We start from the raw sequence: 15,375 nt of genomic DNA, 5'->3' as shown, positions 1-15,375 counted from the left end.
TGTGGTTCCTCAATCCACGTGTCCACTGAAACAAATACAAATCCAGTGAAAATCCTCTTGCCACCCCGCATCATCCATATACTTACCCAAACACATTCCATGGCTTTGTCAATTTTAGAATGTCTCGGCTCAGACTTCATGCTCATGGCCAAAGCTAAATGTTCCTCAGCCTTTTTCCACTCCTCCTTCTTGGCATACATGAAAGCAACATTATATAACACCTAGAAAAGCACAGACCATAACACAAAACTTGAGGCTGCTCCAAATCTAGGCACCAGGGAAGAGCTTGCCTGTAGCTTCTGGAATGTTGCCTGGAGGCATGCCTCCCTTTCTCAGCTTTCCTGGGAATATCTAAAGTATAACACGATCAATCTTGTTACCAAGTCATGCCCGGTCCAAGGACGGTATTAAGAAAACATCACTTAATGCATAAATCCAACATCATGTGCATTGTTCTTTCAACAGTCAAATAGGTCAGGAGGGAACAAAAACTATGGTGTTGCTTTAGTAGCGAGAAGAGTGATGTGCTCAAGGCCCTTTGAAGAGTGGGGAATAAAATCCATGCCTGTGGCCTCCCAGTCCAGCTCCTCCTGCCTCTGAGCCTAGGCTAAAAGGCTGAACAGGTGCAGGGTGGGGAGGGAGAAGGTTCCAGATGCATCATCCTACACCGACACCAGCAGAACCCTGCCTGAAACAGAACAAGACTGTGGTATAGTCATCGGGGCAGGAGGAAACTCCATGGACAAAAGTGCAGTAGAGCTGGAAAGAGACCCAGCACAAACCCCAGGCAGCGCTTTACTGGGGACAAGCGGGAACAACACATTCACCAATAATCATGATTTCCCAGGTCTTGAGTTGGGTGGTAGGTTCAAGAGTGTTTGTTTTATTATTATGCCTTCAATTTACGCACACGATCAAATCTTTTTTGGATGCATCAGCAAGATAACACAACCACTTGACGAATGAAGGGAAAAAACCCTCAAGCAAAGTTGGAAAAGCAACAGGGAGCGGAAGAAGATCAAGATGGCAACTAATAAAGCGGGTTAACTTTCCTTCATTTTCAGGACGGTGCAGCAAGGTCTTAGGGTACCCGACACCAGGTGTGGAGAATGAGCTGAGCAGCCAGGAGCTTTGTTCGGATGTCAGTTATAAGAGTCACAGCCTGATGCCCCGGGTGGGGTGGAGGTGGTTTGCCAGAGCCTCAGAGCAGAGGTACGGTTGGTCAACTGAGGCCTAGTAGAGAGGCGTTGGCTGGCTTTCTCTAACATGTAGAGGCAGTGAGGTGCAGGGGTTAAGGGCACAGGTACCCCAGGGCTGTTTCTGGTATGTGGCCTCAGCTTCACTGTAAAATGGTGACAGTGACTGTGGCTGCTTCCAGACTGTTGTAAGAAATAAATGAATAATTCATAGAAAGCGCTGCTGCAATTGCTTGGCGCATGGTGGGTATTTGACAAACATTTACTCCTACTATGACTACTGTTTGCTATGCTATGTTGGGGCTTGATGGAAGGCTGAGCAAAGGAGGGGCTTCATCCCCCCAAGTCCTGCCTGCCTTCTCAGGGAAAGTAACAATGCCTGCATGCTTTAGGGGAAGACCACAGGGCTGAGTTTTGCAGACTGATGCCATCTGGGGATTCTTTGTGTTTATAATCAGAGGCTAAAACTAGGAAGGACTTTGTGCTCCTGGAAATCGGTGCTGCCTGTTGGAGGCAGTGTCACTGTCATTCTCCTTGCCATCATCATCATCATCACTGATGCCACCTACTGACCACCCATTGTGGGCCTTTTTGTCTACATTATCTCTAAGCCACACAAACCACCATACGAGCTGTGGCCTCACTTCTGTGCGTCTATAGTTTTTCCACTGCAATTCTCTTGTCCCGACCTCACCACCTCAGATTACACATGACCATGAGCTCCTGGGTGCTAACACCTTGTCTTGTGGACCACTGGACCTCTATGCCCAACACTAGCAGGCACTAGAAATGTATACAAAAATACACGGGTTTATTAATGAATGTGGATGAGGTAAGTACTCAGTCCTTCTTTACAGATGATAAGGAGCCTGAGGCTCAGAAATGACATATAACTTAACCTAAAATTGTACAATGAGTAAGTGTTGGGCTGGGATTTGATCCCTATCTACCTGATTCCAAAGTCTTTGCTTTTAATGGTAGCCAGCTTCCAAGATGGCCCCCAGTGATTCTCACTTCTTGGCCCTCACCCTCTTGTTTCCTCCCACAACCAATGTAGCTGACGTGTATAGCCAATAGGATAGTATGGAAACGAGGGGGTGTGGCATTTGAAGCTATGTTGTAAAAGACATTGACCCTCCATATTAATTTCTCTCGGATCACTTCTTTCTCTGGGGGAAGCCAGCTGCCATGTTCTGACAAGACTCAGACAGTGTGATGGAGAGTTTCATGAGCAAAGACCTGAGGCCTCCTACCGACAAGTAACACTAACTTGCTAGACACATAAATCAGCTTAGAAGGTAGACCCTTGGGCCCCAGTCAAGCTTTCAGATGATGGCAGTGTTAGCCAACATCTTGACTGCAACCTCTTGAGAGCCTCTGAGCCAGAACCATCCAGCTACACCACTCTTGGATTCCTAACCCCAGAAATTAAGAGATAATAAATGGTATTGTTTCAAGCCACTGCATTTCAGAGCAATTTGGTATTCATCAATGGATAACCAATGTACTTCTTCTCTGTAACAGTCTGCCACCCACATCCCCAATTTGGTGCAGGGCCTCATCCAGATAAAAAGAACGGTTTATCAAGGCAAGTACAGACAGGTGGCAGGATTGTGTTTCCATGGAGTTAGTGGCTGGTGCGGGGTGATGGGACCAGGAGTAAGCCCAGAAGCAAAGATTTAGATTCCCTTCCCAGGCTATTTCTCAGCCTCCATGAACTGTTGCCTTCATGCACGCTCGATTGGCCGAGCCCAGTGCTGGCCATGTGCGCAGGAAGAAAGGAGAACTCAAGTCTGCTTAAAAATTCCTATTTGTCTCTCTTCGACCTTCTTCTTAAGACCTTTTCCCACAACAGGTTTTTGTCACTCCATGACTGGAAAAACCTGAGACTCTTCAAAAAGAATGGTGTGATTTTGCAGAAGCCAGGATTCTACCCTGGTGGGAAGAGAAGGGGTGGCCTTATAGGTAGGAAAATGACGGGACGGTCCCCTGTGGCATAAATAAGGGCCTTAGACCCTGAAAACTCCAGCTTCACCTGCAAAGAGGCCCCCACAGCCAGTATTTCCTGCCCCTTGGTCATTTCAGCTCCAATTACAGGGAAACATTCCTCCCATAGAATTCTACTTTGATGCCAATGTTTTATGATCCCTTTTTCTAGAGCCACTTGGTCTTCCAACCGTTTAATCTGTACAAGTGGTTCTCCCTGGGCAGGGGTTTGGGGGGGTGGTGATTAGAAATGTCTAGAGATATTTTAGGTTGTCCTGTGGCCGGGAGGGGTGGGGCTACTGGGATCTGATGGCTAGAGGCTAGTGTACTGCTAAACCAACCCCAGTGCCCAGGACAGTCCCCTACAACAAAGCAGTACCTGCCCCAAGGCATCAGTAGTGGCCTGGTTCAGAAACCTGACTCTAGAAGCTGGCCGAATTCGAACCAGTTCTCTGAAATTTCCAAAGCCTCGTTTTCCGAGACTATGAGAAGCTGTTAGCCTGCTGCAGGGCAGGATGGGGGCACATGTCCCCAGGGGCCTGGGCAGCTGTGGCCTCTATTATTAGCCCTGAGCAACCCTGAGAACGCTTGGCTTCTCCTGCCTAAGAGACTAAAGCAAGGGGATTTTTTTTATCAGCAATTCTTCTAAATAAAGATCTGATAAGTGCAGGGATTTTAGGTTTTAAAGCTGGTGCTGTGTATTTGGAGTTTAGGAGGGGGGTGGGGAGGGTTGGTTGGAGAAAGCACACGAGGCTGTGAAGTCAGAGCCAGTGATGTTTCTCCGTTCTGGTAACACAGAAAATAAGTTCTCCTTGTATGGAAACCTTCCCTCAATTTGTGCTTTGAGCTGTTCTTTGAACTAGGGAGGACAGATTTGTGCCAAATTATCCTCACTCTTTCTCTGGGTATCGACCAAGTACATGAGGCCTGAACCATTAATAGTAAAGAGTGTGGTCTGTAACTTGAACGGAGCGAGGTTACGGCAGGTCCTGCGTGGATAGCAAACCCATGATTTTGGATTTGTTAGTATAATGTTAAGCAAATAGCTTGTCAACCTGAATTATGAAAATTATTATGAATACTTTCACAGGCCAGCACACTCAGGTCCAGCCTCCCTTCAGAGAGCCCAGCAGGCTCATTTCTGCACGGTCCTTTGAGCCTCGTTAAGAAAATGCATGCTTCAATAATCAGAGACTCCAGGATGAGCCTGACGGTATCAATCCGAGGCTTTTCTCTCTTTCTTCTTCTACTTGTTTTTTTTTTAATGTTTATTTTATTTTTGAGAGAGAGACCAGAGTGTGAGTGGGGAGGGGCAGAGAGAGAGGGAGACACAGAATCCGAAGCAGGCTCCGGGCTCTGAGCTGTCAGCACAGAGCCCGACTCGGGGGCTCAAACCTGCAAACCATGAGATCATGACCTGAGCTGAAGTCAGACACTTAACCCACTGAGCACCCCAGATGCCCCAATGCGGGTCTTTTCTTAAGGGGAAATCGGAGTCCCGAGGCACAGGAGGCTTTTCCAAGCCCCCAGGGGTTTCAGCAGATAGCTGTGCATCAGAACTGTCTGCTGTCCCTCAGCCACCGTGCACTCCTGCCCAGGCTGGGCCCTTCCTCCTTACCTCACAGGCAAACAGCTTGAACTGCAGCCCCAGAATCTTGTAGTCTATCAGCTGATTCCCTCGAAGCTGAGTCAAGGCCTCTTTAAGGTCTTTGATAGCTGAATCATATCTGCAGGACAGAGAGAGAGGAAACATAGTCCAGGGCACAGAGGAGCAAATGTGGGACAGGATGGGTGTCTGCATCCTCCCTTTCCTGACCCATCTCACTGGGACAAAAAGGCTTGCTGGTCCCTTTTGGCCTGCTCTAGTTCTTTGCCAAGCCCGAGCCCCAGTATCTCCTAGTGCTCAGTGTGAGTGGCGCCCTGTGGCGTGTGTATGCCAGCACCCCTGTCCCCTCCCCCAATCCACAGTCTCAGGAAGCCACAGGGATTTTCTTCTCTGTTAACTGCATTCAACTCCCACCTTCCTGACAAGCGGCTTCTCACAGCGGAACCCTCACCCTCGCCGCCCCTGAGTCTCCCGAGCTGATTTGGAGCACTGCTCCCTCCCCGCTCCCCACCGTCAGGCCGGGCACAGCTCCCGGGACCCCTTCCACGGCCCACGACATCACCCTCCTTCCCGGAGCTTTCTCCTTCAGCTTCTTTGGAGTCCAACTTAGCTCTTGGTTTTGCGGCCTTCTTAGTCTCCCCCGGCCGCTGCCCTCCCCACACACTTTGGAAAACAGAAGAAAGAAACCACCAATTAAGCCAGATGGTTTTTCTAATGCTGCTCCTGGCACTGCCCTTTGGCTTTGTTGCATTGGCACCGTGCTCACTGGCTCAAGGTGTACGGGGCTGCTGTCGCTGGATTTGCGACAGAGAACGGGGCTGACCACATCAACAGTGCCTTCCTCAATGTGGGCAGGACCCAGACCAAGTCTCCTTGGCCTGCCCCTGACCTCCGCAGAGGCCCCAGTGAGAGGCAGCCCTTGCTGGGCGGCAGGGGGTGGGAGGCACGAAAATCAAGCCGTCCCCACCTCCCTAGCGCCCTGGCCCGGCAGGAACAAATTTCCCTGGCTGGTTGTGGGCAACAGAAACAACAGTGCCGAGGCCACTGTCTGACCTGGAGCTGCCGTGAGCAGCTGCCCTTGGAGGCAAGCCTGGAATCAGGTCACGGGCTGGTCGCGTGGTGTAGGGCAGGCACCCCAGGACAGGGGCCACGAGAGCAGGACCAGGCCCATCAGTTCTGCTATTAACGGGAGACCTTGGCAAAGTACTTCCCTGGTCTCAGGTTCTGCACCAATAATACGAGCATAGGGGCGCCTGGGTGGCTCAGTCTGTTAAGCCTCTGACTTCAGCTCAGGTCAAGATCTCACGGTTTATGGGTTTGAGCCCCGCATCAGGCTCCATACTCAGAGCCTGCTTGGCATTTTCTCTCTCCCCCTCTCTCTCTGCCCCTCCCCCTCTTGTGCTTTCTCTCTCTCTCTCTCTCTCAAAATGAATGAATGAACTTAAAAAATTTTTTTAAATACTTAAAAATAACATGAGTGTATTATGTATAGGAGCATATTGTATTCGAGGAGCATATAATAGGAGGAAGTTCCTAGGATGTGGTCCAAGATCTAATTTCTGGAGTCAAAACCACTTGGACCTGAGTCCTAGCTCTGCCGCTTATGATCTGGTGATGGAGAGAAAGTTGTTGAATTTGTCTGAGTCTGTTTGCTCCTCTTCACAGAGAATAATTGTAGCATGCGCCTCCCAGGGTTGTTGTGGGAACGAAGTGAGATGTGCTCAGGATCATGCTTGGCACACACAGCAGGTTTACTGCTATTATTATTAATTATTTTAGCTCTAAAATTCTGGCAATTAAATTCATACACCCATCCATTATTATGTGCTGAACACGGTACGGCGAATGAGGTATTATCCGGAGGTAAAACCCCACGGCTGTAGCAGCTGGAACCGTGACCTCAGCGGGCTTCAGGGCTGACCAGGAGGACGGGCTGGCCTGACAGGCCTAAGCTGCGTGAGCCCGGGTGGCTGGGGCAGAAGCTAGGCATTCTGTCACCCTTGCTTTGAAGTAACTCCCACAGCTGCGGCGTCTATAGGAGTAATGGAAGAAAGGCTGCATCTGAGCCAGGAGAATGGCTTTCTCTCTCACATCCTTGCTGTGTTCACACAGATGATGGTAAAACCCGTTAAAAGCACACAGCCACTCCTTCAGAAGCAGGAAGCACGTCAGGTCGTTTCTATGTTCTTGGAGACGTTGCAGAGAAGGGGGAGGGAGCGGGCATCCCTGTTTCTTCTTTCTAAGCTGGGAGACTGGGTGACTGGCTCGGATTCACGGAGCCCAGAAGAAGGGCAGGCGGAAACGCAGGTGTCCTGGTCCTTGGGCACATGCACTTTGCACCCTGCCAGGCGCCTGTGTGTGAGGTAGCGGAAGGGCCCCAGAGGGCATGCTTGGAGCGCTGCCAGCGTTCACCTGCACCTGTGTCTTCCTCCCTGGCCAGCTGGCCGCGCAGGTGGGTTTCAGCTGTGACGTAACACTGCCTGTGTCTACCTGGTAGTGAACGAGCTCCACACGACCCTCAGAATTCTCCCGTCCAGTCCGACAGGTTCTAAAGATCCGGGTCCCGGTGGGAGGGAGAGAGAAAGAGCTGACAGATTACTCAAAGTGCTCACTTTGTGCTAAAAATGTCTGGTTTCAAAGCATCACCCTAACTGCCTGCTGCACCCACAGCGTCCCCTAGGAGGCCAGGGTGCTGGCAGCTTCCTGCGGGTTCTGCTGGGCCAGGCGGGAGGGCTTTCTCCACACCCACCCAGAGATGCTCTCCCGGGCTGCCCTGGACCCAGAGCCCCCATCCCCACCCAGGGAGGGCTCACCAGCACAGCAGCAACCTCACGTGGCTTTTCGCCAGCTCTGAGCCCGAGAGGGTTTACAATCCTCATTTTTGTAGTACTCCCCGTAAAGGTTTCTCAGGGACCACTGACGTTCCTGATTGTTCCTGCACCACCACTGCCCAGGCAGCCCAGGATCCTGCAGCTCCTGCACTTGTATCCAGGATGCTGGAGAATTCTAGCAAGCTGAAGTCAAAATGTGAGACACCTCCATGCAGGGGGAGGCTCTGTTGTTCTGCGTCTGTGGGCCAGCTCCGTCTAAAGTGTTCGCCGTTCCTATCACAGCCCTAAGATTCATAAGGCTCAGGGTCTGAACTGCAACTTAGAGCTCCTTCCCCTTCCAAAGGAGAAGGCTGGGTCAGACAAGGTCCTGGTCAGCACTGAGGCACCGCCTGCCTTCTCGGACACGCACTCAAACTTCGTTCTCTGCAATTTCATAATGATGGGAGAGCCATGCAACAACACGTAAAAGTGGGGGAAATGGAGAGAAAGAAGCACGCATAACATTGTCACCCTACACAAGTCCCATTGTAATCTGGAAGAATTCCTAACCTACTCATTAAGAAGTCATTTTCCTGGACCCCATGGCACTCATTTCATTTTTTTTTTTAATATATGAAATTCATTGTCAAATTGGTTTCCGTACAACACCCAGTGCTCATCCCAAAAGGTGCCCTCCTCAATACCCATCACCCACCCTCCCCTCCCTCCCACCCCCCATCAGCCCTCAGTTTGTTCTCAGTTTTTAAGAGTCTCTTATGCTTTGATTCTCTTCCACTCTAACCTCTTTTTTTTTCCTTCCCCTCCCCCATGGGTTTCTGTTAAGTTTCTCAGGATCCACATAAGAGTGAAACATTTTGGTATCTGTCTTTCTCTGTATGGCTTATTTCACTTAGCATCACACTCTCCAGTTCCATCCACGTTGCTACAAAGGGTCATATTTCATTCTTTCTCATTGCCACGTAGTACTCCATTGTGTATATAAACCATAATTTCTTTATCCATTCATCAGTTGATGGACATTTAGTCTCTTTCCATAATTTGGCTATTGTTGAGCGTGCTGCTATAAACATTGGGGTACAAGTGCCCCTATGCATCAGTACTCCTGTATCCCTTGGGTAAATTCCTAGCAGTGCTACTGCTGGGTCATAGGGTAGGTCTATTTTTAATTTTTTGAGGAACCTCCACACTGTTTTCCAGAGTGGCTGCACCAGTTTGCATTCCCACCAACAGAGCAAGAGGGTTCCCGTTTCTCCACCTCCTCTCCAGCATCTATGGTCTCCTGATTTGTTCATTTTGGCCACTCTGACTGGCATGAGGTGATATCTGAGTGTGGTTTTGATTTGTATTTCCCTGATGAGGAGCGACGTTGAGCATCTTTTCATGTGCCATGGCACTCATTTCAACATAATCTCTTCTAGCACTTTCCCCTTTCTGCCTTGTGTTATAGGTATTAGTGTTCGTGACCTCTTTCTCCCTTTTAATTTTTAAGTTCCTTAAAGCAGAGGGTATATTTTGCTTGCTTTTAATTAATTCCATAAACATTTATTAACTACTATATTAGACACGGGAATACAAGAGTGAATAACTAAAGATTTCTCTTGAGAAACTCAAAGAGTAGTGAAGGAGATAAATATATAAGCCAATATCTGTCACCGATGTTATTTTCTTCTTCTTTTTTTAAAAATTTATTTATTTTCAGAGAGAGGGAGGGAGAGTGAGCAGGGGAGGGGCAGACAGAGGGAGAGAGAGAGAATCCTAAGCAGGCTCTGCACTCTCAGCACAGAGGCCAATGTGGGGCTCGAACCCACAAACCTCAGGATCATGACCTGAGCCAAAACCAAGAGTCGGTACCCCCACAGATGTTATTTTAAAAGGCACAGAAGAGGGGCACCTGGGTGGCTCACTAGTTTAAGCATCCAACTCTTGGTTTCAGCTCAGGTCATGATCTTACAGTTTGTGGGTCTGAGCTCTGCATCAGGCTCTATGTTGACAGTGGGGAGCCTGCCTGGGATTCTCTCTCCCACCCTACTCTCTCTCTCTCTCTCAAAAAATAAATAAACTTTAAAAAAGGTAAAAAAAAAAAAAAAAAAAAGAAAGAAAGAAAAAAAGAAAAAGGCACAGAAGAGAGTGGTTACTGCCGTAGTGGTCGAGCAGACCCGGGAGAATGCTTGCAGGGTGTGAGTGGGTGGGCAGCTGTGGGACCACATAGAAGCAGGCCAAGGAACTTTATCCTTTAGTACTAGAATCCACTGGAAGTGTTTTTTTAAATTATTGATAGAGAGCGAGCACGTGTGCACACAGGCGAGGGGCAGAGGGAGAGAGAGAGAATCTTAAGCAGACCATGCTCTGTGTGGAACCTGACGCAGCGCTTGATCTCATGACCCTGACCCTGGGATCATGACGTGAGCCCAAACCAAGAGTCATAGACACTCAACTAACTGAGCCACCTAGTTGCCCCCTGCTGGAAGTTCTTAAGCAGATCACATTTATTTTTTAAAGATCACTCTGGAATAAGTAAGACAAGACCAAGGGATGAGAAACCAGTTTGGAAGTGATTGCAACAGTTCTGGTGAAAATGAGGGTCTAAAGCTGATGGAGAAAAATGGGTGGGTTTAAGAGATATTTGAGAGGTCAACTTGACAAGGTTTGGGAAAAGAAACATGCTGGGTTGATCCCAGGTAGAGATTTAGCAGCTGGCTGGCTACAAGTGGAGGTCAATGCTGTGGGAAAGGGTGAGATTCCTAACGGTTCATGTACAGATTTTTAGGGGACACAGAACCCCCTGAGATTGTATGTAGAACTATGTATGTGCTTGTGTGTGCTTTTCTGGAAAGATAGCACTTGTGCTAGAAGGGAAAGTGTCAAGGGCAGAGCCTTGGGAGGTGGGGACACTAATGCCTATAGATCGAGCAGAAGAGACAGCTCAGAAGTCCAGAATAGTGGCTTATTTATATTATTTCCTCAGTAGATAGTCGCTGAATTGAAGATAAAGTTTGGTAGACTTTTTTCTCTCAGATTTAACTATTACCAATCACAGACTAATTGAATCCTAGGTCTCATTCCTGTATCTTTCTAAGATCTCTGCTTCACTCAAAATCCAAGCCTTTCTGGGACTTCTGGGTATTTTTGTGTAGAAATTTCTTCTGGGAGCCTTCCCTCATTGCCAGTTGTCTCCCCTCATTAATGGCTGTTAGAGCTAATTAAAGGATGGCCTTAGAGTTCGTCTTTTGAGATTTCAGACTAACTGGAGGATTTGTGCTCAAGCCTCCCTGCTCATTCCATCCATCTGGAGAACATAGGGATGAGGGAGTGGGGGGACAAGGAGAATAAGGAGAGAGAATAAGAAGGGAGACAGAGGCAGGATGCCACCAAAAGCTAAATGCTTGTATATGTCTTCCTTTATTCCCAGGCTTTCTCTCCCTAGATAGCCTCTGTGTCTGTGGTTTTTCTTCCGGGAAGACTTCACTCCGGCCCTTCCTCATTCAGGTAATTGTATCTACATCTTGGAAGTCCTCTGAGCCTCTAATGGTTGCCCCTAGCAACAGCTGAGCACAGCAGCTTTCTAGGCTCTGTTTCTGATAGATCCTACGATCCAAGCCTTTCAAGATTGCCCAGGATGAGAGCCCAGCCTTTCCCCATACCTGGATGTTCTCTGCTATTTCCCCATTGCCCTGCCTCACCTGCTGAGCATTCTCTCTCTCTCTCTCTCTCTCTCTCTCTCTCTCTCTCTCTCTCTCTCACACACACACACACACACACACACACACACACACCACACCACCCACACCATGACCTCACCATTTTCACTGTTTGAAAGTTCTTCCTTAGGCTGAGCCAAACTCTCCTTCCCTAGAACTTGTGCCCATTAATAGAACAATGTCTACAAAGGGAGGTTTGCCATCCCCTAAGACATTTTAAATTGATGCTTAGGATATTTTTCCTTTGCTATTTGTATGTCTGTTTTGGGGGTATTGGGAGGTGAGGAGTGGGAATTGAGATTAGCTTTCATTTTGCATTTATGTAGTGTTTTACTAATGATTTTGTGTTGACTGTAAACATAGGAGAAATACAGATAGGCTGATAGAAGACAATAGAAATCCCTAAAATGTCACCAACCCAGAAAGAACTCCTGCCAATGTTTTGGCCTATGGCCTTCCAGACCATTCTGTAAAACAGGAATGGAATTGTGTTATACATATTGAACTCTGTGTTTTAAAATTTAATGTCTACTGTGAACTTTTCCCCATATTAATATATAAGCTACTTATTTATCTGTATTAGTATATCCTTATACATATGTTAATAGTTTGCATTGTCATTTTGGGGGCCAAACTGTATTTCATTGAATGGATTAAACCAGGCTTTTGTAAACACATTCTGTGGAAATGCAGGAGGGCCTTGAGGTGGTCTCATGGTAATCCTCATTGTGTGATAACTCAATACCTCCTCTTGTTGTAGACCATCATGGGTATTCCCTTGATGGCCAAAATATTTGCCACCAGCACTGCCCAAGCTATGACGCATCAGGGATGCTGGTGGGGCATCACACCCACTGAATGGAAGGCCTACGTTACGTAGGCTCGTTGTGCACTAAGACACAGCAGATTTATAACTGGGAGGCAGGCTTGTGTTCCCTCCCTCTTTCCCTGGGGAGGGCTTCTGCCTCATGCTGACTTTTGCAAAACTGCCAGAGAAGTTCCAGTCACACTTCCCAACAGAAGCTGGAAAGATACTTCACAAACACCAAGCCCAGCGGCACCAAGACCCTGTCTGGGCTTCTCTGCAAACTTCCCCAGCTTGTGCAACACAAACCACTTACTTCTCTATCCGGTAATAGAGCATCCCTCTTTGGAAGTAGGCCACTGCCAAGTGCTTGTCTCGGTTAATGCTTCTCGTGAAGGCCTGTGGAGAGAGAAAGGATCTATAGGTGGCCAAGGACTCAGGCGGTGAGGAATGTGAGATGAGCCCAAAGGGAGAGGCAAGAAGGGTCATGAGAATGGTCTAGATCTTGAAGGTGACAAGAGGTCAGTCACCTCTGTAAAATGGAGATGTTAGGAGCGCCTGGGTGGCTCAGTTGGGTAAGCCTCCCACTTTGGGTCAGGTCTTGATCTTGCGGTCATGAGTTCGAGCCCCGTGTCAGGCTCTGTGCTGACAGCTCAGAGCCTGGAGCCTGCTTCGGATTCTGTGTCTCCCTCTCTCCCTCTGCCCCTCCCCGGCTCATGCTCTGTCAATCTCTCTCTCTCAAAAATACAATTAAAAAACGTCAAAAACATTTTTAAAAGGAGATGCTAGTATCTGAATTTCAAGATTACTGACTGAATATCAAGATTACTGACAATTAGATATGAAAACAATTAAAATGGTATTATATATATATAGTATTATACTTATTTAGTAAATAAAAATTATGAAATCAAAATAATAACAAGAATGCATGTAAAATGCCAGTAGTAAGGACGGAAGCAGGAAACCAAGTAAAGGCACGGAGAATGAGGGGCCCAGAAGCTGAAGAATTGGAGGACGCATCTATGCAGCGAGAGGAAGGCCTGGCAGTGAGCCAGCAGGGAAGTGACCGGCGACCCCTGCACAGCCTCACCGAGGAGCCCCTCCGCCGAGGCGGGAGCAAACAGACCCCGCTGGCATAGCTGTGCCCAGACTGGCTGCTGTGCTCAGCCAGCCTCTCCCCCGGAGAGGGGCTGCTTGTCTCCAGCAGCCCCCGGAATCTGGGGTGCTGTTCACTCAGCCTCTGAGAGGAGGTGGGGACTGAGGTCCTCCCCTGGCCAGATGTGAGGTCCTCGCCTCTGCTCCCATCTGCCCCCCTTAGGCCTGACATGAACTTGTCAGGCTGTGTGGGTATTCCAAGTGTCTTCACTCCTCTCCCTTTGCCCACTGGCTGGTCACAGTCACGGCCAGGATGGCTGTGGGAGGAGCTCTGGCTCTAAGGGTGCTGGGGAGTCTGTCCATACCCCCTTGCCAAGACTGGCCATAAACGGGGAAAATAGCATTTACACGGTGGCGTGAAGCGACACAGAATTGAATAGTTGCTGCCTCACCTAATCCTCATCTTTGTCCCTCTCAGGAAACTGAGAGTCAGGAGTCTACGTGACTTGCCAGAGACCAAGGTCTAGAGAGAGGCAGAGCTGGCAATCGAACCTAGATCTTCTGCTTCCAAATTCCAGTCCCTCTCCAGCTTACCCTGACGAACCCAAAGAGTGATCACTGAGAATGCTCGACCCTACACTAGGGAATATGAAAGAGAAAAAAAACATTTGAAAAAGATGCCATGACACCCACAGCATGCCCTCGGCAGACATCATTCATCAATCACAGTATGATTTCCTTCTGGCAGCCTCAGAAGCTCCCCAAAAAGTGGAAGATTAATGAAAATTGTCACTTGAGAGGAAATCTATGTTCCTTAAGTCCCTCCTCTTGATCGCAAGGCTGGCAAAGCTCAGGCACACGAAGGGGCTTTTTAACCAGGTGTGAAGCAGTGAGGTGGAAATCTTGTGGTCAGCAGGAGTTCAGAGAAGGAAACAAAACCAGGAGAGTCTTCATAAAGGTGTTAAAGAATGACTCCAGAGCGATTTGAATTTAATAGACGGACAAGAAAGGAGAGCAAAACCCACAGTGAGTGGTTCCCAGCCCAGAGCCCAATAGAACCACCTGGGGAGCTTTTAAAAACTAACGCTGCGCAGGCCCCTCCCCAGGCCAATTCAATCAAGATCCCCGGGGGGTGGGGCCTGTGCAGCTCTTGCTCTTTCAAAGCTCCCGAGAGGTTTCTAAAGCTCTAAAGCACAGCCCGGATTGAGAACCACTAATTACACGGCACAGAGGAGGCCCCCCGGCGAGAGGGGAGAGGGGCCTCCACTCACCTTCTCCGCCTCGGGCATGTTTTCCAGGATTGTGTGCATGCAGCCGATGTTGAAGCAAATCCTGGAGTGGGGGTCCTGGACTGCAGTGAAGGCGTCCAGGGCTCCCTTCCAATCCTTCTTGTCAGCTGCCAGCACCCCTTCATTCCAGAGGCTGATGGCCTCAGCCAGGGACATGGTCAGGCGCAGGCCAGGGGGCTTGGGGGGGCTGCCAGGGGACAGGGAGAGGGCAAGCTGGTGTTTCCCTCAGCAGGGCCGCTCCCAGACCCTCGCTTCCCTGTTGCGGTGCTCAGAATGTGCTCCCTGAAGACAACCTCTCAGTGTTGCAAAGGTTCAGGAAATGTCCCCACCTTTTGGCAACTGACGCACAATCCTAACATGAGAGAAAAGGAAAGAGAGAGGGAGGGCAAGTAGGGGCGGAGTGTGGAGGAGAGGAAGTACATCAGATACTGCCTGCCATGGGTCACTTCCCCAAAATGCTTCTGCTCTGTCTCCCAGCTGGCTTCTCTCTTCCACCCCTTGCTTTGGGGCAGATTCTGGTCAGGTCTCTGCCCCCAGGCTCAGGGCAACCTCGACAGGTGGATGCACCTGCTTGGGCCTCCGTTTCCATATTGTTACTAAATGAGGGTGTTGGGGGTGCCTGGATGGCTCAGTCTTTTAAGTCTTTGATTTCAGCTCAGGTCATAATCTCACAGTTCACGGGTTCAAGCCCCTCGTCGGGCTATCTGCTGTCAGCACAGAGCCCGCTTCAGATTCTTTGTCCCTGCCTCTCTCTGCCCCTCCCCAACTGGTTCTCTCTCTCTCTCTCTCTCTCTCTCTCTCTCTCTCTCTCTCTCTCTCTCAAAATAAATAATAAATTTTTAAAAACTTAAAAAATTGAGGGTGTT

The 15,375-nt window shown here is 48.9% G+C and overlaps 1 protein-coding gene across 1 annotated transcript in view; it reads right to left on the bottom strand.

Moving 5' to 3' along the window:
- The window catches only part of NCF2 (neutrophil cytosolic factor 2), a 32,704-nt gene extending 17,812 nt beyond the window's left edge, over positions 1–14,892 (bottom strand). The window contains exons 1-4 of the mRNA XM_007096224.3: positions 14,492–14,892; positions 12,439–12,521; positions 4,801–4,909; positions 87–221 (exon numbers count right to left, since the gene is read on the bottom strand). Coding sequence (XP_007096286.1) covers positions 87–221; positions 4,801–4,909; positions 12,439–12,521; positions 14,492–14,665 — 501 coding nt within the window. The 5' untranslated portion in view covers positions 14,666–14,892. The remainder of the gene's footprint in view (positions 1–86; positions 222–4,800; positions 4,910–12,438; positions 12,522–14,491) is intronic.
- Between the last annotated feature and the right edge of the window lie 483 nt (positions 14,893–15,375).

Source organism: Panthera tigris, chromosome F3 (assembly GCF_018350195.1).
Source record: "Panthera tigris isolate Pti1 chromosome F3, P.tigris_Pti1_mat1.1, whole genome shotgun sequence".
In the NCBI taxonomy this organism is placed as follows: Eukaryota; Metazoa; Chordata; class Mammalia; order Carnivora; family Felidae; genus Panthera; species Panthera tigris.
Note: the sequence above shows the minus strand (reverse complement) of the source record. Positions and strands in the feature narration are given on the sequence as shown.